This window comes from Mirounga angustirostris, unplaced genomic scaffold (assembly GCF_029215605.1).
Source record: "Mirounga angustirostris isolate CCGP_5_RB_7025 unplaced genomic scaffold, mMirAng1.0.hap1 SCAF_3, whole genome shotgun sequence".
Taxonomy (NCBI): Eukaryota; Metazoa; Chordata; class Mammalia; order Carnivora; family Phocidae; genus Mirounga; species Mirounga angustirostris.
The window spans coordinates 100378683-100405514 of record NW_026991711.1 but is presented as its reverse complement, the minus strand read 5'-3'; the positions used below and the strand labels follow the sequence as shown (position 1 = coordinate 100405514).

General features: G+C 41.2%; 1 protein-coding gene across 1 annotated transcript in view; it reads left to right on the top strand.

Moving 5' to 3' along the window:
- Positions 1-26832, top strand: part of NCKAP5 (NCK associated protein 5) — an 824899-nt gene that overhangs the window by 531595 nt on the left and 266472 nt on the right. The window contains exon 7 of the mRNA XM_045868505.3: positions 19855-20004. Coding sequence (XP_045724461.3) covers positions 19855-20004 — 150 coding nt within the window. The remainder of the gene's footprint in view (positions 1-19854; positions 20005-26832) is intronic.

The following is a 26832-nucleotide window of genomic DNA, read 5'->3' as shown; positions in this document are numbered from 1 at the left end:
GCTTTCCTCAGCTCATCTCACGGAGGGCCAGACTTTACTTTGGAATACCAAGTAAATGTTTTAGGTCAGGAGGTTCTGTAGGTAGAAACCAAAAGATGTTGGCCTTTAGTAAGTGTGTGGCCCGTGCAAATACTTTGGGTACTTCAGCTCATTAACCAGGCGTATCAGTTATTTCTTCCTCTTAGGAAACAAATGAATTTGAACAGAGCAAAATCACAGCGATATCCATTCTTGAGCTTTGATCTCATTTTTGTAACTCACCTGAAGCAACAAAACTATAATTTTCTTTGTTTTCAGACTTGGTTTATCAATACTTTGGAAAATGGAGATAAAAATAGTCTGTGGGGGGGAAATGGTCAATTTTGGAATTAGGAAATAGTTAAGGAAGAAGTGGAAAGCACCTGCTGGAAAAAAAAAGTACACTTCCATTACAGAGAGCTCGTCTACAGTAATCTTTCAGCTCTGTTGTCCTTATTGATTTTGTCTGCACACCAAACACTGCATGGCAATGACGAGGAATCATCGTGTGTGGGGTGAGAGAAAGGGGTCTGCTAGGAGGCTGCCATCTGCATCAAAGTCGTTGCAGAATTCAGGTGTTAAATGGCTGGACCAACAGATCTGAGGAGGCAGAACCACAGCTCTGGCAGGCTCAGGAGCTTGTCCCTGTGCTCTGTACAGCAGTTTCTGGGCTTGGGAAAACTGGCCATCTGCTAACATGTGACTTTCCCAGGACTCAACTGAAAGACAAAGGGTTGGGGTGTGTTCTAGGTCTCAGCTTGCCTGGGTCTCAACCTAGAATGTCCCAGCAGAGGAGCCTGGGCCTTGGTCTGTTTAAAAATGTCCCCAGGTGATTCTAATGTCACTAGGATTGGGAGTGAGTCAACTCCATGATTCTGGAGGCCTTTGCTAGCCAGCCCAACTCTGTGAGGAGGAGAGGAGGAAGAAGATTCATAAGGAAGTTTGACTTACGGGGGAGGGAAATGCAGAAGGTCAAAGAAAACTCAATGATTGCTTTCTCTCCCACTCATACTTTGCTCTTGCCTGGAAGGGGAGGTTATCGAATCTGAGGATGCTGAAGGCCCGCACCAGCTGTGCCGGTGCCCAAAGGTGGAGGATTTGCCCCCCACGCATGAGGCTTTTTAAGTCCTCAGGCTCTGAAAGGATGGAGATAGTGGAGAAGTTCATCGAACATGCATTTTCCCCTCCATCCCGTGTCAGTCTATCAGCCACTCATTCTAATACAGATGCAAACAGTGTTCCATGTTTCTTCTTTTTCCTATGTAAGAGCTCACTCAGATTAATAACGGGAAGAAACAGTCTGAGGAAAGGAGAGTTGTAGGTCATGAAAAATGATGCTGTGAACTCTTAGCAGCCCCTAACTTTCTAGGGACTATGCAAATAAAGAATTGTGGTTAAGGGCACGTGGGTGGCTCAGTCGGTTGAGCTCCCACCTCTTGGTTTCAGCTCAGGATCATGATATCGAGCCCTGTGTCGGGCTCCATGCTCAGCAGAGTCTGCTTGAGATTCTCTCTTTCCCTCTTCCTCCCTACCGCTTGCATGCATACTCTCTTTCTCTCTCTAAAATAAATAAATAAAATATTTTTTAAAAAGGATTGTGGTTGGAGAATGTGTGAAGGGGAATTAATGTAAAGAAGTTGTTTCAAGGTCAGATATACCTGGGAGAAGATCTCGTTTTTCTCACTCAGTTTTGTTATCTTGAGCAACTTAATCAACTTGAGTCTCCTTTTTTTCTTCTCTATTGTGGGCATAACAAAGATAACTTTTAGGCTGTTATTTTAAAGGGCTTCCCTAGACATGATTTCATCTAACAATTGGAGAAAGCAAATGGTAACGTGTATAGCACATGTTGGGTATTCAACAGACAGTAGCTAGTATTATTATGACACATCTAGCCCTATCTGTCTACTCATCTTTCTCTTCATACAGGCAGATTCCCCTCTTACCCTGCCCCAGTTTAGTCTACCTTATTGACTAGCACCATGGAAGTTGTTGAGAGCCCAAAGGTTCAGAATTGGGGAAAATGAGGGCGCCTGGGTGGCTCAGTTGGTTAAGCGACTGCCTTCGGCTCAGGTCATGATCCTGGAGTCCCGGGATCGAGTCCCGCATCGGGCTCCCTGCTCAGCGGGGGGTCTGCTTCTCCTTCTGACCCTCTTCCCTCTCGTGCTCTCTGTCTCTCATTCTCTCTCTCAAATAAATAAATAAAATCTTTAAAAAAAAAAAAAAGAATTGGGGAAAATGAGAAAACTCTGAAAAATGTGGATTTCAAGAGCACTGAATCCAGCCCACGTTCCTAGACAGGACTGGCCTTCGTGGTAGTATTGTCTCCCACTGCGCCATCTGTCATCCCCAGGCCCTATCTACCAATATTTTCTCCCTTAGATATGGTTCTCTGAAATTCCATCCATTAAAGCACCATTCCATGTAAAAAATAAAGAATCCAGAAGATAAAAAGCTCAAGGGAAGATCATTCAGATGTTAGTGTGAACGGGTTAAATCTGTGGGCTTTGCTCTATCAGCTTATCTCAGAATACTGGAATTTAGGATGTGGGGTTTGGAGTAGAAGGAGATAGGAAAACCCTTTTTCTGAAGTAATTTAGGAATTTACAATCCTCTGGATTAAGTCTGAGTGAGTCTTCTTGACCAGGGGTGCCAGGGAAGGGGGAGAGGTATTAGGAAGTAGCATAGGGATACGGAAGTGAAGAGAAAACCAACAAATGCAACTTACAAATTACATCCAACTTACAAATTATAGCCTCTGGTTTGCCATGTGACATATGCATACAAAGGAGAGAGAAAGCACTGTTCCTCTTGGTCCTCCTGCCCTCATACTCTCCGGACCCAGACCTCAGGCTGGTACTATCATAATGAACTACTGAAGGACTGGCCTGCATTCCCAATCCCATTTACTGCACGATCTCTGTGGAGTGCACCAAGTGGCAAACCGAGAGATTGAAAGGAACTTTTAGAGCAAGCCCACTGAATTGGGGTCTTACGATGGCTATATTCTTTTCTTATCTGTTTACATGAATACTGAAAGATAGATTGTCATTCATGATGATTCCATTGTCTTTAAACAGATCAAAATACAAGGATGTTCTACTACGCTAAATTAATAAATTAGCATAATAAATCCATTTTCTCTCCACCAATGCCAAACTTATACTTTATTCTAAATTAGCAAGCTTCTGCTGTAATTATAAGTGATGATCTGAAAACAATTCCTTTGCAAATACTCTCTTAAAACCTTTTTATTTCATTTACAAAATAACTTATAAATGTATTCGTAAGATCTGTTTCTTGGGTCATTATATTTAACTTGTCTAACCCTATTATTATTGTTTTTTTTCTTCTCTATGAATTCTTATTACCTATTTTTACCTAAATATTTGGACATCACCAATGGAGGAAGAGTAGTGAAAATTGCCACAACAACAATTAATACGTGTTTTACAATTTACACTTTGACAGCATCATCTCATTTGATCCTCACATTAACCTCTCAAAATAGGAAGGACAATAAGTTCATGTTCACTTTAAAGCAACTGAGTTTCACAGAGGCCCTTGGACTTTCTAAGGGTCATACAGCGTCAGGCTACAGTGGATTCAGCCTCTTCAAGTCTCATAGTCTTGCGGGAGTAGCATTAATTACATTCTACATCAGTGGTTCTCCCATTTGGCTGTGCCTTGGAGTCATCTGGAGAGTTTCAAAAATTATCGATGTCCTGGTTCTACCCCAGGGATTCTGATTTAATTGATCTGATATGTGGCCTGGGCACAAAAATTTTAAAATCTCCACAGGTCAGTTCTAATAGCAGCCTGGGTTGAGAACTATCACATGACAAGGCATTAGATTCAGCTGTGTGTGTGTGTGTGTGTGTGTGTATAATTTCTTGCTCATATCATGCTGCAGCTTCCTCCAGCCATGGTCTTGTTTTCAGTAACCTACCACCAGCATTTCCCCCAGAATAGCCAGCCCGGTGCCTTTTGTTTAAGAGGCACGTTGACCTTCTGCAGAATGTGGAAGTTGGTTCTTGAAAGATACTAAAATTCAGATAAATGGAAAGGTTCTTTGCGTCTACGGATACTGTGATGAGAGGCAGCAGAGGATTATGGGTACTCCAGGGAGGTACAGCGGAGGATTATGGGTACTCCAGGGAGGTACAGCAGAGGATTATGGGTACCCCAGTGAGGTTCAGCAGAGAATTATGGGTACTCAAGTGAAAGGCAGCAGGGCATTATGGGAACTCCAGTGAAATGTGGCAGAGGATTATGGATACCCTGATGAGAGGCAGGGGGGGATTATGGGTAAGCTTAGAGCCTTTAGAGACCACCAGCCTAGGCCCGGATCCCAACTGATCCTAACCTCTCAGGGCCCTAGGCCTAGGGACCTTACTCGTAGTCGTTCAGTCACAGTAGTGAACTCGTTGCTAGGGAGTCAGTGGAGAGGTGGAAGGCAGGCCAAGGCTCTTGGGAGAACAGGATGGCATTGACTGGAGCAGAGGCCCGGATGGAGTGAGCACTAGTGCTGATGTCTAAGGAAACAGAGGGTCCAGGAAAGCCCTGTGGGTCTAAGGGCCCTGCTGAAAATGGAAAACCGTAAGTAGGAGGGAACCCTGGAAAGACAGTATAAACTCAGCAGGCAGGATGTGGGCAGCCAGGCCCCAGGGCTGATCCTTGTAGGGAACTCCTGGAACCCCTCTCAGCCCAACAAGTTCAAAGCCTTTTCATTTGGAGCTGAGTTTTCAGAGTGGCCCGAGCCAATCTTTTACCAGTGTCTGGGATAGTTCTGGGCACAGAAAACCAGCTGAGTCTCATGGGCTGTCAGATGATGAAAACTGGGTGGCATCCTTACTGTGTAGCCAAAGTTATGGCCAGAATGCTTCAGGGCTAGTGTCTGTGGTGATGGGGAGAATCTGTAAAGTGGTCAACTGGTACCTTGGAGACAAGGACTGCAGAAGAAGTGGGATAATCTCACTATGTGGGTGGTCAAGAGCAGAAGTCATTTTCGTGTAGCTGTGTACAAGGTGGCCAGTCTCTGTTATCCTTGATTTTCTTGCTTGCTTTTTAAGATTTATTTATTTATTTGAGTGAGAGAGAGCAAGGGGAGGGGCAGAGGGAGAGAGAGAATCTCAAGCAGTCTCCCTGCTGAGCAGGGAGCCTGATGCAAGGCTCCGTCCCACGACCCTGAGATTATGACCTGAGCCAAAACCAAGAGTGGGCCACTTTACCAACTGAGTCACCCAGGCGCCCCTGCTATCCGTGAGTTTCTAAGGGAAGATTTGCGTGACACGTGAATGTCAGCCATGGTGTAGAGATGAGCAGGGTAGTTAGCAAGTCGTAGGTGCTCCGAAGGAGGACAGTTACCTCGAGTATCTAGCCACCTCACTTTGCATATGAGAAAAACAACGTCACAGATAACCAAGGGGCTTTAACAAGGCCACACTGCCCATGAGTAGCAGACATGGAAGAGGAAACCAGTTCCTTAGCTAGTTTTCTATTTTCTCCGTCCCTGTGGCAAGAGAAGGTTGCCTAGCACTAAGATGACCATAGATGAATCTAGAAGACGATTTGTCAGAGTGAGGTGGAAGACCTGTAGGAGAGGTGTTTGTCTCAGGAGCCATGACTTGCCCAGTTCATTTATTCTTTAAATGCACGTGATTTTGCACAAAGAGTTTTTGTTTTTGATGGATAAACATGACTTTTCTGATGATCTTTTAGGACCATGCTTATTTCTTGCTAACGTATCTGAATATCCTTCCCTCACTTACCAGGATGAATCATCTGGCAGGGTTACAGGTGTCTTCCCCAGACAGCCCTTTGCTTCGCCGCTCCCACTGTGGCTCTGAATGGCTTGTCAGAATGTACATCCCACTCGATGACAAAGAAGCACCTCAAGTGAGAGCTTCCTGCTGCTTTCAGGGGTTAGGGATAAAAATAATAGTTTTAATGTCAAAAAGCACACCGGGACAATATTTCTGGCAACATTTCTGCAATAAAATCTTTAGTCGGGTCCTACTCTATGCACTGAGTTTTGCCTGACTAGAGAGAGCAGGTATTATGTAAATTACACTAGAAAAAATGTGATATTCTTGCTTTATCCTTAAGTTCTATTTAGGTGCAAATAGGTGAGGCTTCTCTCTGATCTGACACGAGCCCCCAGGAGAATTAACTACATAATCCGTCTCTCACTTTCAAAAGTCTAACTAATGCACCTCATTAGAGCTTTTTTTTTTAGGTATAACCCCAGGAAGGAAGGAGGTGGGAAGAATAGTACCTTGATTAGGAGTGGGTATATGAGTCTCCAGAAATTCCCAGGACATTTTAGGATAGATAACTCTATGGCTTAAACACTGATGTGTTCTTGTGTGAGATGCATGTGGTGGGCATGTCAGTTAAAGGATAAGCATGCAAAATCTCATTTTCTAGGAGTGGAAATCAATTTAATGGTGCTTTTATCTTCTATGCAAATATTCTGTCACTCCATTGCTTTATGTTTCTGATGGCACAATACTTTATTCAAAATAGTTTTCTTTTGAAAGTACTTAAGAATATTTAAGTAGTTCGGTATTAATTTTACACAGTGTCATTAGGGGTAAAACAAGGTGATACCATCTGCATCGAATAGCATCATACTCGACAACATTGGATATTCATTGAGTGTCTTCTGTGTTGTGCAGGGTGTGGTGATGGGGTGTAATATGTAAAATGTTGTTCCTGCCCCTGATGGTCTTGAATTATAATTGGGAGCTGGCAAACTGGATACCGTGTCTGTTTACTGAACTTAGAATGACATATTCTGTTCTCCATATAAGCTATTTATTGTTCTTGTTCCTGTTGTTATTATTATTATTATTATTATTATTATTATTATTATTATTATTATTAGTGGTCTTCTTATTGAATTTGAAAACTTATTCTTTCCTAGCAGAGGCAATCACCTCCCAATTCACTGGTGTTTAACAAACACAGAAGATACATAAGTTTCTGCCAGCAATTATCAAAAAATATATCTAGTCGGGATGCCTGGGTGGCTCAGATGGTTAAGCATCTGCCTTCAGCTTAGATCATGATTCCAGGGTCCTGGGATCAAGTCCTGCGTCTGGCTCCTTGCTCATCAGGGAGCCTGCTTCTCCCTCTGCCTGCTCTGCCTGCCACTCCCCCTGCTTGTGCTTTCTCTCTCTCTCTCTTTCTGACAAGTAAAATCTTTAAAAAAATTTATATATATATAATAAATATACAATAAAATACATATTTTTTGACCATATTTTCTGAAACAAAAATTTGGACATATTAGTCATATGACAATGTATATTTACAGGGACAGTGAAAGTAAATTTTAAATTACTTTAATTTACTTTAAATTGAAATGTTTTCCAGGAATCTCAGACATGTGACTATTATAGACATATATAAAGACATCAGTAATACAGCACCCCACATACCACTCACTAGTTAACGACTGAATTATCAATTCCTTTGGGGATGGCCATTGCTCAGTTCATGAGCTCAGCTTCCCTCTGGAGGCTCTCTGGATCCCCTGTCTTGTGAATTCTTTCAAAAAACGGGCAGGGGTGCCTGGGTGGCTCAGCCAGTTAAGCATCTGACTCTTGATTTCAATTCAGGTCATGATCTTAGGCTCCTGGGATTTGAGCCCTGCATCAGGCTCCTCACTCAGTGGGGGGTCTGCTTGAGATTCTTTCTCCCTCTCCCTCCACTCCTCCCCCAGCTCACGTGCACATGCACGCAGGTGCACTCTCTGTCTGAAATAAATAAATCTTAAAAAAAAAAAAAATGGGCAGGGAAAATGGGGGCAAAGGAGGAAGAGAAAGATTGAGTACAAATTTTGACATTAACTTATGAGTGATTGTTAATGACCTCCAAGTGTTTAAGTGTAACCATCAACCACTGAAATTCCTCATCTCCATGACACTCTGACTGTTGTTGGTTTCTTTATGCATATGTTACACTCAGACAACCATCCAGGGACTACGAGCATACAGTTTCTGTTGCTAATCTTCTTAGATGTCCAGCCGTCTGGAGCATACCTTAAATGAAAATTATGGCTCAATTTTTTATACCATCCTATTCCACTGTGGAGTTTTCCTTTATGTAAAGTGGCTTTAGAATTTAACTTTTTTTTTTTTTTAAGGAAATAAATGTTGCTGATAGGTGGAACAGACAATAAAAGCATCATCTGAAAATTTATTAATATAACTCCCCAGAGCTGTTCAATATGGAAGATAGTTGGCAATATTGAGGAGTGTTTTGAGCAAAGAATAATGTGGAGTAGATATGAATTGATATGCCAATGGCCATGGGTTCATATTAGAGACATAAAGAAAACACTTTGTTCTCTTATCCATCATACACATTTAATCTTGGGTATTTTACCATGTGCTTAGATCACTTTGGAAGTCAAATCCAGGGATAAAAAAGAAGAGTTTTATATGTTTTTCCTGACAGTAGTAATGTTAAACTGTGAATAAATTGGGATGTTCTTTTAAAATCCTGTGATTTATATGACTCTATTTTCTCCCCTTTAAAATTTAGTATGCTAGGACTGAACAAAAGCTGCTAGCAATCCCTGGGAATGTTGTTACGGTGTTTGCTGAAGTGCGGTCTAAAGTAACAATATATTCTGTGCACCCTCCCCACCACCAGAAAACAAATGAGTAAATAAATCACAGACGCCAAAACCACCAGGGCACACTGGGGCGGTTGTCAGCCAGACGACTAGCCTCTACATTTGCATTTAGCTTGTATTCTGGTGTGTGTTTATGTTTTTTTTTTTTTTTAAAGATTTTTATTTATTTATTTGTCAGAGAGAGAGAGAGAGCACAAGCGGGGGGAGCAGCAGAGGGAGAGGGAGAAGCAGGCTCCCCACTGAGCAGGGAGCCCGATGCGGGACTCGATCCCAGGACCCTGGGATCATGACCCGAGCTGAAGGCAGACGCCCAACAACTGAGCCACCCAGGCGTCCCTGGGTTTATGTTTTGAACAAATTGAATCATCATTAACTATGAAAGTGGTAGTGGTTTGTTAAACCTATTCTGCTGATAGTCATCTGAGGCCAGACCTGACGTCTCTGATAAAATCACCCACTCCCTGGAAGAATGGCCTGGGAGCCTTGGAAGAGATGCCATCAGCAGCGTGGTTCACCGTTAGATAAAGACTGCGATTCTCAGATAAAGTTATCACTAAGGAAAAATCTAAAGGGGCAGGAGAAAGTCTAGAAGAAATACCCCGAATCTGTGGAAAGAGCATGACAATTGAAATCAGAACAGCATTTAAATTCTGGCTCTCCCACTTACTGTGAATAACCTATCAAGAGCCTGTTTTCTTGTCTGTAAAGGGGAGTCTAGACTATTTGCCCAATATCCCCATTCCTCTGAGCATGTACAATGGTATTATGAGGTTGTTTGGTTTAACTCTGAGGTCTTATACCGCTACTAGATGGTATTTATTATGTCTTTTATGTTCTGGAGGGAACTTGATGTTTCAGGCTAACATCACCCACGTCTCTGCCTTTATGTGATCAGTCCTAAATTATAGCTTTTTGTATTTTCACTATTAATTAGTAAGTGGATTTAATGCATGGTTGGATATTCAAAATGAATAATTCTAATCCAACTTCTACAACTGTCTAGCTTTTCCAAAGTTGGATAGTTTGATGTCTCTTCACATTCCCTGTGGTCTCATTTTGCCATCTTCAAGTTAGACAATTATATGTACTTGAGGTGGGTTTCTTTTTTCTTTTCTTTTCTCTTCTTTCTTTCTTTTTATCTTTCTTTCCCTCCTTGTTTTTCTTTTTCCTTTTTTTTTGAAAGATTTTATTTATTTGACAGAGAGAGACACAGCGAGAGAGGGAACATAAGCAGGGGGAGTGGGAGAGGGAGAAGCAGGCTTCCTGCAGAGCAGGGAGCTCGATGCAGGGCTCGATCCCAGGACCCTGGGATCGTGACCTGAGCCGAAGGCAGACGCTTAACAGCTGAGCCACCCAGGTGCCCCTCTTTTTTTGTTTTTTTGGTGTGTGTGTGTGTGTGTGTGTGTCTGTGTTGAGCAGGGCTAAGAACAAAAGGTAATACCCATCAGAAAATGAAGGAATGTGCTAGAACACAGTGAAACTGTCAATAACAACCTCACAGTGCAGTCTCCATGTTGGCCTTGTGTCAACCATCAGAGTTAAAAATAATAAAAATAGAGAGATGAGTAATTTATTTTTTAAATTTTTCTACAGCCTTGTGACCAGAAGATACTTGGAATTATTCTTTCCATAAACATTGGTTGGGCATGATTTCCTGTGAGTGTTAGAAGTATCTTTCCCTAAATTCTGTTACTGTTGCTCTCCAGGCCTTTTTTGTTTCTTACAGGTAGGGAATGGAATGTGCTAAATGCAAAGGTTTCATTAGGTGACTTCTATCTTAGAACCTAAGAGAAGTACACAGCAAAAAGGAAAGGTTTTTTTCAAGGAAAAAAAGTGAGAGAGAGACATGCATGCTGGAAAAGAAGCATAGAGATTTTATGAGGCACGTTATCATCTGGATCTAATCTTAATGGCGTTCTGTATTAAAATCTCTGAACTTCAGCAGTATTTTAAATACTTATCCTTCCAAGCTGAGTTTTTACAGATGATCAAAATCATAGAAATTTAAAGCTAGAAGACACCTTTGGATTAGGCTATTTCTGTGCATTTTATTCACAGATGAAGAAATTGAGGGACAGAGAAATTATGTGACTTGACTAAAATCACACAGCTGGTTAGCAGCAGAGCTAGGACTGGAATGTAGATTTCTTATTTCTACTTGTTATGAAATTTGGTAAAGTGTGGGGGGGTGCTGTGTTCCCACTCTTGATCAGAATAGATCACAGTGAGATGGAACTTAATGGCCCTCAAGAAACAGATGAGGTCAACTCTCCTTTTCTCTTATCAGATAAAAAATAAAAAACATGTGTTCCAAACATGACACACACTGCCTTTTCCCTCTGCTCTGATTTGGGGTCCTTCGGTTATCCTTCTGGCCTAGTGTCACTCTCCTAAGGATGGAGTGGAAGACAGCAAGGCCACCATGTTGAGGTCAAGCCTTGCACTGCAACCAGGCAACCACATACCCAGTGGGACTGAAGAGGGGAGAGGGGGCAGAAATGTTTAAACTTCTTATATCACTTTTCTTTCTTTTTTTTTTTTAGATTTTATTTATTTATTTGACAGAGAGAGAGAAAGAGAGAGAGAGCACAAGCAGGGAGAGCAACAGAGGCAGAGGGGGAAGCAGGCTCTCCACTGAGCAGGGAGCCCAATGTGGGGCTAAATCCCAGGACCCTGGGATCATGACTTGAGCTGAAGGCAGACACTAAACCAACTGAGACACCCAGGCACCCCATCACTTTTTGTAACATAGAAACTGTGGGGGTGCCTGGGTGGCTCAGTTGGTTAAGCATCTGACTCTCGATTTTGGCTCAAGTCATGATCTCAGGGTCCTGGGTTGGACCCCCTGTGTCAGGCTTCATGCTCAGCAAGGAGTCTGCTTGAGGATTCGTTGTCTCCCTCTGCCCCCTCCCCCCTTGCTCTCTCTCTCTCTGAAATAAATAAATCTGAAAAAAGAAAAAAAAGAAATTCTGAACTCATCGTGACAGCCAGCTGTGCCTTTCCTACCTCACGTTAAGATGCTAATGGACAGATTTCTCCTTATTTCTCTTCCATACAAACAAGAAGCAAGCAAGCATCATTTTTAAATTAGGGAAGCTTTCCCAGCAGTGGAGTCACTTTTCCCTTCCATACTGCACATGTAGAACCTCTCTCTTGGAAAGTTAGTGTCCCTTGCTGTAGAAGCCATTCAAAGTAGCTATGAACTATTAATGCCATCTGTGAGAAGGAACAGTCATAACTTGGTGGGCACCAGCGTCTTGGAACTCAAATAGAAATTTCCCAAGGGCATCTTATTACACTAATATAGAGTGGTTTCTATTATAGGTCAAAATCTGACATCTATTACTGAAGTAGAATTTAGCAAGTTATGGGTGAATATGTCCCAGTTGGCCTGGTTTACACCTACTGTCACCTATTATGAGTAGCCACTCTCCCCCCTTAGTCTCCAGTGGGTATTGGTTTGGATGACTAATTATATGTCCATTTTACATATTAATTGTAAGAATTAAGTATTCAACCTCAAAAGATTATCTGAAGTAAGTGATTTTTGTTTTATGCTGAAGCCTCTTTGTCCAGAGGCCCGTAACCTTAAGCATGGATTAGAATTACCTGGGGTGTTCTCTAAAATTAAGGATTCCTGGCTCCACCGCCAGGTATAGTGATTCACTAGGGCCCAAGTTGGCCAAGGTATGTGCATTCTAAGCAAGCACATTTCTTCCTTGCCCCTGCTACCTTGACTCTGATGCCAGTTGCTGTTGGCCCACTATATGAACAACAGTGACCTCAGGAAATATTAGGTATTTGTCATTGTTGGAGGAGCTGCAAACCAAAGAATCAGAATCACAAGATGATTTACAAACTATGAGGTCTCATTTTGTGAGACTGTCATTTTAATCATTGTTCAGTCAACTCCTACTTAGACAACTGCAGTAGTATCTTATTTTCCCCACATCTGTGTTAACCTCCCTCCCGCCCATCCTCCACAGTGTACCACAGAGCTGTTCTAGAACACAAATCGACCCTGTCACCTCCAACACACGCAGATATGCATGTGCGCACAGGAAAACAGTCAAGGGCTTCCCATTGCCCTTAGGGTTAAGGCAAAAATTCCTTGGCTTGTGGCCTGGCCCTGTCAGCCTGCCCAGCTTCATTTCCCTCCTTTCAGACTTTTTAAATTGTCCTCTCTTCCTCCCACCTCATGGTCATTTCCTGGTTAACTCCCACGCTTTCTGGCCTTTCTTTTGCATCCTTCTATTACTGATTCTCGAAATCTTTTCTTCACCACACATATAGCAGTGCTATTTTACGCTGGTTTGGGACATTTTGATTAACTGTCTCCTTCCACAAGATGCTAAGCTCTGTGAGAACAGGAGCCACCTATGTTTTTATTCACCTTTGTTCCTCAGACGTCTTCTACAGGGCCTGGCATGTAGGAGCTGCTCAGTAAATATTTATTGGATGGATGGATTAATTAATTAGTTATAAAGTAAGGTGACCACATGAAACCCTCCTTGATTCCCACTGTGTGCTAGGCTAGGGGAAGCTGGTGACCAAAAGACGAATGAAATACTTCTGGGGGAAGGGCATTATGATCATTTTCTTCCCCAATGTTTTTGAGTGAACAGTCGCCGGCCATCAGTGAAGAGCTATACTGAGTGCTCTTTGCTCCCTGGACTATCATGTGTCTCAGATGAACTGATGCAACTTGAGCTTTGTGTTGATTGATCTTATTTTACATAGGCCTGATGATGCCGACTAGCTGAGAACAAAAGATGAGGGCTCCCCCAAAGGTGAATCATTACCCTGGTAACCACTTAGAGAAATTTACAGCTCTAAGGATTGCTTTATGTACTGACAAGGCAAAGTTTGATTTAAACCCTTGGATACTAACTGAGCTCCTAAATCTTTAGCTTCCTACATACTGGCTGGTATTTGTTGAGGCAAACAAGCTTATGGTCTCAACCATATATGAAATATGTGGGGAGTGAGAGTTGTTTGTGTGGTGGCCTCACTTTTATGGAATTCACTGCTGATTAAAGTCCATAAAGAACTAAAACGTGAAAACAGGTCACCTCTGGAATCAACTTATTCTGTTCACAACTTGGCATCTTCAGGCCTAGACTTGGCTTATTTTTCTTGTTTCTCTCATGGAGGTTCAAGAGAAGAAATTGTTTTCTTTAAAACCACGTTTCTGTTCTCTCTCTTTTGCCATGTGCGTCATAGATGATTATTTGGCAAAGGAACTAAAATCTCTGATTGAGATGAGTTATTTATATGTGGATAGAATACATATACTTGATTTTTTACAAAAATATTCGCATGCTTTTATGAGTATGATATACACTCAATAGCTATCCTTTCTGAAATGGACAGTAGTCATCTGTCAATGGGGGTACAGCCGTATTTCCAGCTCTCTCCAATTTTTGTCTCTTCTACCACTTTCTCTTTGCTTATTTCTCTTGCTCACCTACTTACTTAGTATATGTCCTTTCTACCGCCCTCTTTCTCCTTATTACGTTATACTCTAACACTCCCAACTGGGAAGTGATTAAGGAGGCAAGAGTGAAGAAAAGGACAGGACAGATTGCTCTACCTTCTGGTTTCAGGGCATTTTACAATGTAGAACACAGCAAAGTGCTTTTAGGACTGGTCTGAGTAGCATACAGATGTGGTTTCTTGGGCAGTGTCACATCAGAAGCCTCACAAGCCTCCTCTCTGCCTGTAATGCCCTGCCCTGCCTGTAATGTCCATACCCTAGAGCCATCTAGAATGCTCCTGTGACTTCCAGCTCTCAGTGTCTGTGCCAGGGGGTACTTTTATGTGAGAAGTATGCATAGCCTCACTGCCTGTGGCAGGCTGGAAATGCCAAGAAACAGACACCCCAGGAGGTACTTTCAACCATTGATTCCTGTGGGGTTGGTGCATTAACACCCCAACTACCTCACCCCTGGGGTGGGATGATTCTGAGCCTATGTTTGGCCCCATTTTCCTGAGTGTGCCATGGATTTAGCTCTAAAGATTTTATTTATTTATTTGAGAGAGAGACACAGAGAGAGCACAAGCGGGGCAGAGGGAGAGGGAGAAGCAAACTCCCTGCAGAGCAGGGAGCCTGACACTGGGCTAGATCCCAGGACCCTGGGATCATAACCTGAGCGGAAGGCAGATGCTTAACCGACTGAGCTACCCAGGTGCCCCCATAGATTTAGCTTTAGCTGCTTAATATTATGCTTTAATGGCTCCAGTCTCTTCCCTGGTCACTTCCCCACTGGTGTTCACTGTGTTTCTGAAATGAACTGCTTGTACTCAAATTCTTGTCCTTTAAGAACTTAAGCTAGAACTGGGTGTTATATGTAAGTGATGAATCACTAAATTTGACTCCTAAAACCAGCATGACACTATATGTTAACTATCTAAAATTTAAGTCAAAATTTGAAAAAACGTTATTTAAAGAGAAAACCTATCTAAAGCAAAAAATAAGGAAATAAACCTAACTAGGTATAAAGTTACTGGTATAATCACTTTGAGAAAAATCATCATGACTTTAAAGCACCGTATTTTGACTATCCACCCAAAGACAAAAAAATACCTGCAAAGAAGTCTTAAATTGAATTCAGTAGGTTTGTATTTCTAATATTATTTTGAAGCTATTACAGTATTTTATATGTATGTCATATTTAATATCTATGTGTGTATATTACAATACAATCAAATAAGTAATTACAAAAAAAAAAAACCTTAAGCTAGACACTAACGAGTGATTTATAAATGCTAACTTGGGAATTAAGCTGTAAAGTGATACTTTTCAGGGACCGCATTTGAAAAACCTTGACTTCTCCAGCAGCGCCCTTCATCCTCTGCCCCCTCTGCTTTGGAGGTCTCCTCTTAAGCATCCCCACCTGTGCTGCCCCTCTTCTCTTCAGTTCCTCTAACAACTCAGTTTTCTAGCTCTTGAAAAAGGTTTCCACTTATCTCTGCAACTCCCTTTGGCTACGCTTCTTTCTATTGCCTTCCCTTCCCTGCCAGACTTTCAAATAAGCATCTAAGAAAATTGCCTCTATTTTCTCTTTTTTTCACTTTCTGCTTAACCACTGACAATGCGGGGTGTCATCATCATGCTTTAGCTCTCCAGTCCCTACTAATACCCTTCTTATTAGAAAATGTAGAGGCTCTTTTTCTGTTCTCCTGCCGTCTCTATCACCATGGAGCATATTGATGCCATTTCCTCCCTGAGAATGATGTCTTGAGTAATTGAATTGTTAGAACTTCAGCAATGGAAGGCGCAGTTAGTCCAACCCCTTTCATTTTACATCTGGGGGGCACTGAGAACGAAAAAGGTTGGAGGATTGGCCCAGCAAGGTGCAACGGTGTAAGAACCGGGCTTTGAAGCTAGGGCTTCTGACCTTCCATCCAGTATGAGAACTGGTTTTGATAAGCCTTTGTCTGAAAACTTCACAGTGTTCCTAATTTTTATTTCTTCTCATATAAAGGTGTCCCTGCCGGTCTACTAGCTCCTTCTCTGCACAGCCCATTCTCCATGATGGCAGTCAGGATGTTCCTAAAATGTAAACCAGAACCTGTCACTTCCCTGATTAGCCTCCAATTCTTCTCTACTGCAGTTAGAATAGAGTCCAAACCTCTTTTCATGCCCTGCAAGACCTTTCATATTCCAGTTCTCTCTCTCTGGTCACATTTCCTGCTAGACTTGCTCCTACAATGACTCTGCTCCCTTACACGGACTCCCTCCCAGCTCACCAGCAAGGAAAGCTTAGCCCTGCCTCTGGGCACTGGTTTTGCTCTAACTTGTTTGGAATGCTTTTATCCCAGGCCATTGCTTGACTGCTTCCTCCTCATCATTTGGTCTCTGCTCAGATGGCCACTTCCTCTTACACTGATTCACCTTACGCTGACATCCCCATAATCTAACATTTTCTTTAGACACATCGCTGACCATTGCATCATGCTGTTTTATCTTCTTCATAGCATTTACCACTAGCTACAATTACATAACTTCCTGATTTGACTTGGAGTTTAGCAGGTTTCCCATCATTAGAATATAAACTTATAGAATACAGAAATTTTGTCTTGTTTGCCATATCTTCAGCACCCAGAACAGCAAATGGCCAGGAGTTCACACTCAATAAACTTTTGTAGGATGAACAAATCAATGAATGGTGTCTGAATTTTTATTTCTCATTTCCCAGAATCTTTTCTCTTTTATTCTACAATCCTGTACTCAACTACTCTCTCAATATTTCTTTGTGTGTGTACTGTCATCAAACTGGTTTTCTCATAAACCAATAAGGACAAAACTTATTCCTCACTGGGAGCCTTTGTTTCAGTTTTCTCTTCAACCCCAAATCCCACTGTTTGTTTCTTTAACTATTCAAGTTGTATTACTGTGTCAAAGCGTAAGTCATGTTACATTTCCATGAAATCACATCCCACTGTCCCCATTGATCACCCGTTTTTCAAACTATGTAAAATCACCCATGCATGTTATGCAATCTAAACGCTCACATATAATCTATATCATCTTGAATTGTTTCCAGTTGTTTTATATAATAACATTTAGGCACTGTGCCTAGACATTTCAAGTGTGTGTGCATATGTGTGTGTGCATGTACAGTCAATCCTATTTTTGGATTTTGTATTTCTGAATTCACCTACTCCCTAAAATTTGTTTACAATCGAATTGTGCGGTGCTTTGATGATAAATCACGGATATTCACAGGTTAGTGAAAACCTTGAGGCACCTGACACATATGTTCCCAGCTGAGGTAAAACAAGGCACCACTCTGATTTCTTGTTTTTGACCTCCTACTGTAAACAAGTGTCCTTTTGTGTTCTATTTAGTGCCATGCTTTTCATATTTTATGCTTTTTATTAGTGATTTCAGTGTTTAAAATGGCCTTCAAGCATATTGCTGAAATGCTGTCTAGTGTTCCTAAGGGTAAGAAGGCTGTGATGTGCCTTATGGAGAAAACAGGTGTTAGATAACTTTGTTCAGGTATGCATTACAGGACTGTAGGCTATTAGTTCAATGTTAATGAATTAACAATGACATTGTTAATTGATGTATTATATTATATTAAATAACGTGTCTTTAAATAGAAGCACTCATAAAATAAGATTGTGTATTGATTAGTGATGGAAATGTTGCCTACAGGAACCTAACCCTGTATTTCCCCTGGGAGCAGTATTTGCTCATTCAGTGTTCATGACAACTTTATAGAACAGAATTACCAGAAATAATGAGAATTGATTGTCTATATGTGTATACTATATTTGTTGGCATTAACCTCACTTAGGTATTTAGAAGACAAAGAAACCAAGAGTTATTGAAATTTAGTAGTTTGCCCAAGATACTTGCTAAGCCGGTAAATGGTAGATCTGGAACCTGGCTGTATTACTCTGAAGTCTTTTGGCTTCTCATTCACCACACCAGTGACTCTTGTTTGTTTTAATTAGTTGTAGAGCCCTAATTACTAGAGGAGAGGGAGGGAGGAAGAGAGTGAAAATACAAGTGGAATTGGCTGAAAGAGCAGTGAAAAACCATAATTTATACAGAAAAATAGATGTAGATGATATTTTTTAAAAAACAACTTGCTTTATAGTCCCAGTTTAAGGTTTAATTACAGTCTCAAATCTTCATTTCCAAGTTGACTTGGCAACTCTACATATTTCATGTTCCTTATCATGAAATGAAAGTATGACAAGTAACCAGACCTTAAGGAATCAAAACCATAAAAATACTGTCATGACCTAGATTTTTGTCCTGCCCTGAGGATGTCCACCTTAAACTTGCATGACATTTATCTGAGCTGAAATCATCCGTGATATGGAAGTGAACACATCTGTATGTTATATCTGGTTAGACATGCCAAGGCCTGATTTCATAAAGAGCTGTCACCCTCCTAATCAATTGTGCATTTCTATAGAGAGATGACAGGAGAAATTATAACTTGAAATTTATATAAATTTATATAAAACAGATTAACATGGGTTAAGTTATTATGTGGTCTCCAGGTGTATGTATGTATGTATCTATCAATGCATATTAATACATATGTACATACATATTAAGACCTATTTTTACATACTTCATAATTTACTTTCAAAAAATAAGTTAAACATTTTTAGAAGCACTTTTGTGAACACAGTTTGAAAAACCGACTTTCCCCCCTCTAAGTAGATTTTATAAGGGCCTAGAGATGAAGATTCCTAGCTTTTTTGCTTCCTATTGGCAAATGATCTGAGTTAATGCTAAGTATAAAGAAGTCTCTCACCATTGATAATCCAATTTAGCCCACATGGTTGACAACCAGTTGTATTAAGACAACAATTTCTGCAGTGTCTGGGTTAGAATTCAATAGTGTGATGGAATGATGTCACCTGGTTCTGTCGCATAAGGGTCTTAATATATGTACAGAATGGATGAGGTTTTTTTTTCATATGATATTCTCTTGACATTTCTTTTTCACTTGAAAACAAGAGGCAATCATAAGGCTCAAATTAACACTTCTCAACTTCCAAAAGCTGCCAGAGATAAGGTTGAGTGAGGAGCTTCCAACAGGGAAGAAAGACAAGATAACGACATTTTGTCTGCCTCAAGGCTATACTACAAATCCTGGAGTGTTAGAAAAGGAACTAAAGGGTCCTTAAGAGCTGTGTCATCAAGCCAAAGGAACTAATTGGTTTCAACTTAGAATTCCGAAATCACTCTCATTTCAGTATTTCATAATATTTTATTTTCTCTTAGAATAATTAAATAGTTGCATGTCCAGTGACTTTAACGATCCTCTTTTGGGGAGCTAAGCTCTTCACAAATCAAGGTATCAAGGTTGATTTGTTTTTTCCCAGTTTAGAGTATAGCTGAATTCCATGGTGCAGATAAAAATGGATTACCCCCATGATTCCACCTAAGGTTTTGTTGGCTGGGTCAGCTTCTCCAACAGGGCAGAGTTCGGCGTTCAGAGGTATTGGCCCAATGGCTTTGTCTTGCCAGCATTCATTAATTTATCTATTGTGTTTTACTAATATAACACCGAGAATTTGTTTAGCAAAATCTTCTCTACCTCAGCCTCCAAAAGAACATAAAAGCAATAGAGAGGTTCCAGACTTTTCAGCCTTATACTCTTGCTTATTTTTCAGGGGAGATTATTGAAAACAGTAATTCTTTCTCGCTTCAGGAAAAACTGTCAGAGGAAGAGAGAAAACACAAGGAAACTTTGGAAGGTCTTCACATGGTGGTGGACGAGGACTCAAGGAGTGAAAGCAGCAGTGCAGACGAGGGGAAAGAAAACACCAAATTCCTGTTGGAAAGATTGAAGGCTCTAGAGGTAAGAAATGAAACAATTTTTACATGTTTAAAGAAAAATGACAGTGCTTTCCTTCTTTTATTGACATCGGTTTTGAGTATCAGTCTTCCTTTCTCAGTTCTAGATGAATAGGATCCCTAGTATCTCCCATTGTGATTCATTTGTCACTGATGAGCAAAAAGTTAAAATTTGTAGCCTTGAGAGTCTTGACCTCATGATTCTGATTGCAATGCCTTAGAAAGCGTACATAGGACAATAATTCATTTTAAATTCAGTTCGGCCTTCAAACTGGATCAGGACTCCTAAAATTGTATGCTCTGTGAGGAAAGGTGCTGTGTGGTATTTCACTTTGCTTTCCCTAATATATAATATAAGGAATAATTGAGCAAATGAATAAATAAAACTATCCAGTACTATATAAAGATGACTGCAGGAAAAAAATCAAATTTTTAAGTAGTCTAAGCATTTCTTAAAAAAAAAAAAAAATCTGTGCAGAAGTTCGACATGTAAAACAGGTAGAAGTGAAGCTGAGCTAAGGGCACTTTAAGGAGGATCTGGAGCTACCACAACCCTCCAGGACAATCTGAAACCACTGGTCTCTTACTGAGTGGCCTTTGGCATCACTGCACATGCTAATTCCTCAATGCTTATAGCAGTCCTCAGAGAACATTCCAGTTATTAGATCTTGATCATGCTGAAAGACTCAGTGAAGGTGGCTTTATCTACAAATTGGCTTAGCACCTCGAACAGGGACATAGTTACTTTTAAGCCTGACTATGGTGAGCCCATTTCATGTTAACTAGGTGAAGACACAAGATCCAGTGAGGTCTTGTTTTCTATGCTTGGTTCCTGCAGTTCTACCTCCAATCCACCATGTTGTCTATAGTGAGCACACCCTTTCTAAACTAATTTCCTCAGCAAAGGTAAAGCAAAAGAGTTCAGATTATGGACTTTGGAGCCAGATTCCCAGGGTTTTGTTTGAATCCCAGTTCTGCTCCTTTCTAGTTTTGAAACCTTCGGTCCGTTCACTAGGCTCTGTGCTTCTGTTCACTCAACTGCAAACATGGGGATCCTAATAGTAAGCTACCTTCCAGGGCATTGATGCCGATGAAATGAGTTAATATTTGTGTGGTGGTACCTGGTACATGGCTTCCTCCATGCACCCACTCCAAGGCTCCTGACTTTGTTATATCATTTTTTTTTTCTATTTCTCTTGATTTAGCAATTAATACAAGAACTATGAGTGGAAAAACTGAGCTACTCCACACACGGGTGACAGGATGGACAGACAGGTTGAGCAAGTGATACCAAACATGGGGCAGAAGAGAAGTCAACTTAGGGAATGTCTGGCAGCCCCATGGGGCACACAGCCAGGAATCCTCCTTGTCTCCCCAGAGCTTCTCACACTTGTGTCATTTTTAAGAAAGTCACTGAGGAAGGTGGGAAAGCCTTCTCAAGGGAGACTGAGGTTGCGGTCTGAGAGCTTTGAGAAAGTCATAGCTTCATCTAGAGTTTGAATTACCTGGATTTAATAGTAGAAATTTAGTTGCTACTACAATTTCTTATTTCCCTAGAACTGTGTACTTAAATTGTTAGTTTTATTCCTAATTACAGTGACTCTAGCTCTTAGTTCATCTAATTGTCACTGAGACAGCTTTATGAAGGACATTTCATTTAATCAAGCAAAGAGGTATTTTAAAAATATCTTTGGCAGGAAATGTTTCTTAACCCCTCACTGAGTAAAAGAGAAGCGGTATTTTTTTTCTTTCACAGAGGTCTTTATACTTCAGGCAACAACTCTTGCATCCAGCAGTAGTTGGATGCAATAGATGATATCTCTAAGTGCCATTAATCCCTGCAATTTTAATTCACAAAAACATTTTATTTTCTAAATTAATTTCTTCTGGTCAGTGTCACTGCTTGTTTCCTAAAAGTCTTTGCTCAATATTAAGTAAACTCTCTCCTTACCCACAATTCTCACTACTACCCATTTGAACTTGATCTTTAGTTAGCTGTTTCCTCCAAGTCCTTCAGCTGCAGGGCATTTCTCCCTTGCCTGTTTCTGCAGCTCCGTTCCCAGCCTGACAAGAGAACATGGCCAGCTTGTTCTCACATGCTACTTCTCCCTCCACAGGGTTATGCGGGGCTCTGTACTCGGTCCCTGCACTCCACTCATGGCCTCATTCCATACTGCCCCAGAGCTCATCAAGGTATTTTGCTAAATAAAACATTTACCTTCCAAAAACAGCTCCAGGGCCAGCAATCAAAATAATAATTAATATTCTCTCTCTCTCCATCTCTCCCCGCCCTCCTCTCTCTTTTGTCTGAGCAATTGGCCGCTACTCTCCCTGGGCCTAAATTGTAAGATTCGTTTAGGGTCCTGGTGTCTGGCGGAGGGGCTGTTTGCTGTATTTTATATCTGTGCCATACGAGCCACACGGGTGGTAAAGATGCCACTTGCACATTTTCTGTTGCCTTTTAAGTGCCAGTTGTAGTGTTTTCTATGTTTTCCAAAAAATTCTCATTTTCAAGACTTGGGTTTAAGAGACTGCTTACTCAACTTAGGATCAAACTCAGTATTTTCAACAGCTCTGCCCTGTCACAGTCTCTGTCTATCAAATGCCGCCCCTCTCTCCTACCCCATCCACTTGTCAAGGGACCACTGAGTCAAGGGATTTTCCCAGACTTGACCTCCACAATCCATTGACTTGACTTTGTGTCTGCCCTGGATTTTGGCCTCAGGCCCCGGATCTGCTTATGGGCATGTTCCTTAAAATACATGATTTGCTTGTCTCAGGCCTCCCTCTGTCCATTCCCACTTGCCCTTTCTAAGCACTCATTGACCAGCTTCACACCTGACTAGAAATCAAGCTGGACATGCCTTTTGCTCAGTCTCAACTCCCACGGCATCTCTGAGTCCCAGACTCTAGCCAGGGGGAGAGCAGGCCTGAGACAACCTGGGAGTTCTGAGCCTTCAGGTAAGTGCTGATGCCTTAGCTATAGCCTCAAGGTCAGAGGAACTTGGCTTCTTATACAAAAGATTTATTTTGTGCAGAAAAACATGGCAATTAAATGTGCTAAAGTGAACAACAGTGTTTTCTACTTAGTTATACCTTTCCATGAAAGTATGACAATTAAAGTGCTAAGCATAAGCATTTTTGTTAATCAGTAATTCCTATTTAAAATGAGGTAGTTTAAAATAGTAATTCTCAAAGCTGTCTGCACATCACAATTATATGTTGAGTTCATATTCAAATAGATATTTATTGAATACTTTCTCTGGGCCAAATACTAGGAGTAGATCAATTCTCATGGTCCAAAACCCCAGTGAACAGAGATAGAAACTACATACTTAAATAATAAATAAGCAAGCAAACAAACAAATAGACAAATGAGTGCCTCTGAATAAGAAAATCCAGGTGATAATAGTCATCGAGAGAGTAGGGGGTGGAAATGAGAGACTTATTTACCTACAATGGTGGCTGATTACCAGGCCATTTGGGTGCAGTATAAATTACACAAGGGAGGGGCACCTGTGTGGCTCAGTTGGTTAAGAATCTTTCTTCTGCTCTGGTCATGGTCTTGGGGTCCTGGGATCGAGCCCATAGTCAGGTTCCCTGCTCATGGGGGGAGTCTGCTTCTCCCTTTCCCTCTGTCCCTCCGCACCCCGGCTCCTCTTCCTGGGCACTCTCTCTCTCTCTTTCTCTCTCAAGTAAATGAATAAAATCTTTAAAAATAAATAAATAACACAAGGGAGACAGCTGTATGAAGATCTGGACAAAGGACAAGGAGAAACTGCAAGTGGGGAAGCCTAGATATATGGTGGAAATGTTGGCAAGTTAGAGGAACAGAAGAAAGAAATTTGCCCTGGAACACAAGTATAAGGTTAAAAAAATGGGAAGAAGATAAAGTCAGAGGGGGTAGATGAGGGTCAGACCCTTTAAAGCCTTATAGGCCACAGTCACAGTAAAGACTTTGAATATAATTATACATTTAAAGGGAAGCCATTAGAGATTGTTTACTAGGGAAGTAACATGGTCCAACTTGTGCTTTAGAAAGATAACTTTTGCAGTTTGGTGGGCTAATAGCAGGACAGGAAGTCTAGGCAGGAGTTTCTTTTAGATTCCAGATGGAAGTTGTTAGTAGACTAGTCTAGAGCAGGTGACTAGGACTAACAGGAAATAATAATATATAATAGTATCATTAGACTAGTGGACTAGAGGGGAATAATGATGACGACAGTGGTGACAAGCCCTGACATAGAGCTTAGGATGTTCAAGCACTGTTCCAGTTTATCTTTCTATACATGTACACATATACACACTATTTTAATCGCTGTAATAACCATGTGGGGGGAGGGGAGATACGATTATCTCCATTTTACAGATGAGGAAACTGAGCCCCCAAAAGTCGGGTAAGTTGCCCAAGGTTGTGTAGTCAGTAAGTGTGAGACTCAGAATTTGAACTCCACTATGGTTCCATTATGCTGTGCTGATAAGAAATGATCAATTGAGTATGTGTTGTAGAAGTAAAACCTATTGGAATTACCGAAGGATTGGATGTGGAATGTATGAGAAAATAAGAAATCAAGAGTGACTTTTAGGTTTTCAGCCTTAGCAACTGAGTTACAGCAGATTTCTGAGAAAGGCCAGCCTCAGAGCAGAGGGGACTTGGGGGAAGGAATATACAATCATCAGTTTATTTTGTCCATGTGAAGTTGAGATTCCTACTAAACATTCAAGTGACAATGTTTGGTAGGCCTTTGGATATCCAAGGCCAAGGTCAGGGCAAGAGATATGGATTTCAGAGTCATCAGCATATAGATGGCATTCGACGTTGTGGGACTTAGTAAAGTCAGAAGTAAGTGTATATGTGGACCATAAGAGGGCAGAGGACAGACCCCTGCGCTGCCCCGCCATTAGAGGTCCAGCAGAGGAAGGAGAGCCAGCCAGTGAGCCTGGGAAATAGTCTTCATGAGGTGGGAGGAAAATCAGCAAGGTGAGGTGTCATAGAAGTCTAAAGAAGAAAGTATTTCAAGGGCAGCCTTGTCAGTACCACTAACAGAATAAGAAAGGTAAAGCACAGAATCCATCACTGGCTCTGGCAAGGGATGGGGATAGCTAAAAGCTTGACGACAACAGCTTCTGATTGGAGCAGGTAAGATGAAAGGAGGTAGAGACAACACATACAGACAGCTCTTTTGAGAGGTCGTCCTGTGAAGTGGAGATGACATGGAGACAGTCACGCCAAAGAGAGACACAGTACAAGAGAAGCTCTTAACAACAAAAAGCAGGGGACCGTTGGCGACGCGCTAGTGTACTGATGGGAATGATCCAGTGGAAAGGACAAAAGCCATGATGCAGGACAGAGAAATAGAAATGTTGGAGTGAGGGGTGCCTGGGTGGCTCAGTTGGTTAAGCGACTGCCTTTGGCTCAGGTCATGATCCTGGAGTCCCGGGATCGAGTCCCGCATTGGGCTCCCTGCTTGGCAGGGAGTCTGCTTCTCCCTCTGACCCTCCCCCCTCTCATGTGCTCTCTCTCTCTCATTCTTTCTGTCTCAAATAAATAAATAAAATCTTAAAAAAAAAAAAAAAAGAAATGTTGGAGTGAAATCTTCAGGGGGTGAAACTCATGCAGAAACAGCTTCTAAAACTTCAGGTGCCTAGTTGACAACCTGGGAAACTCCAACTCTTGGAGTCTGAAATGGAATCAACATCTGTGTTGTCATAAAGCCCTGCGGGGGATTCATATGCACAGCCAGGGCTGAGAACCACAGATGAGAGTCTTTGAGTGATATTAAAAGCTCTTCAAACACCTCGGATCCCGTTCAGTAGAACTGGGTAGAACTTTCCCCAGATCTTCAAACTCCAATGCAGAAGCCCCACCCACCCTCACGTGCCCAGTGCCAGGGAGCATTGGAGCCTGAGGAAAGCTTGTAATCACAACCATCTTCCTCCCCACCTTGATGGCCCCCCTGACATGGCAGTGGGTATGATACACCCAGGCTTAGCTTTGGCTCTTTGCTGATGGGAGGAAGTCTCATTTCTTAGCATTCCCAGTTGGCTTTAAGTTCTTACCTTCTCCTTCCTCTCGCTTTTATCCTCTCCTATCTTAAGATGACATAAAAAGACATTTTAAAAGTTATAAAGAAACATGCTGGTGGTAGTCTGAATAGAAATCCTTAACTGTTTCCCTCTCATCTTGAAGTTCTGTGACAGTCTGCTGACGGGTACCTCCAGACATCCCTGTCTTGAAGCATCTGGTGTATATCTTTCTCCTGATTAATTTGTATCCAACTCTGGGTCACCTAGCAACAATCACTAAACTAGGATTAGAGACAAAAACTCCTCTTTGGCAAAGGGGCTTGAAGTTAAAAAAGAAATTCCTATGTCAGTATATAACTTTATACTAGCAATTTTCTGATTATAAAAGTAGCCATCACATCATAGGAAGTTAGGAAAATATAAGGCAATAGAGAAATTGTAATTATACCACTCAGAAATATCTGCTGTTGACATTTTGGCATGTCTATTTCCATTTTTTTTTCCTGTTGTACTTAATCAAATTAGGAAATTATAAAATATCACTTTATACCGTTTATAGTTTGCTCTTTCACGTAATATATCAGTACTGTTTTTCCATCTTATTCAGTAGTTCTTAAAATATGATTTAACGGCTGTGCAGAAATTTATCAAATGAATGCAGAGTACCATTTATTTAATATCTTTCCTTTGGATACTTAGGTCATTGACACATTTTCATTATTATAATGTTGTGATGAGAATCTTGGTACATAAACCTTTTTACACATACATTTTAATGGAATATTAAAACATGCCCATTCTTTTA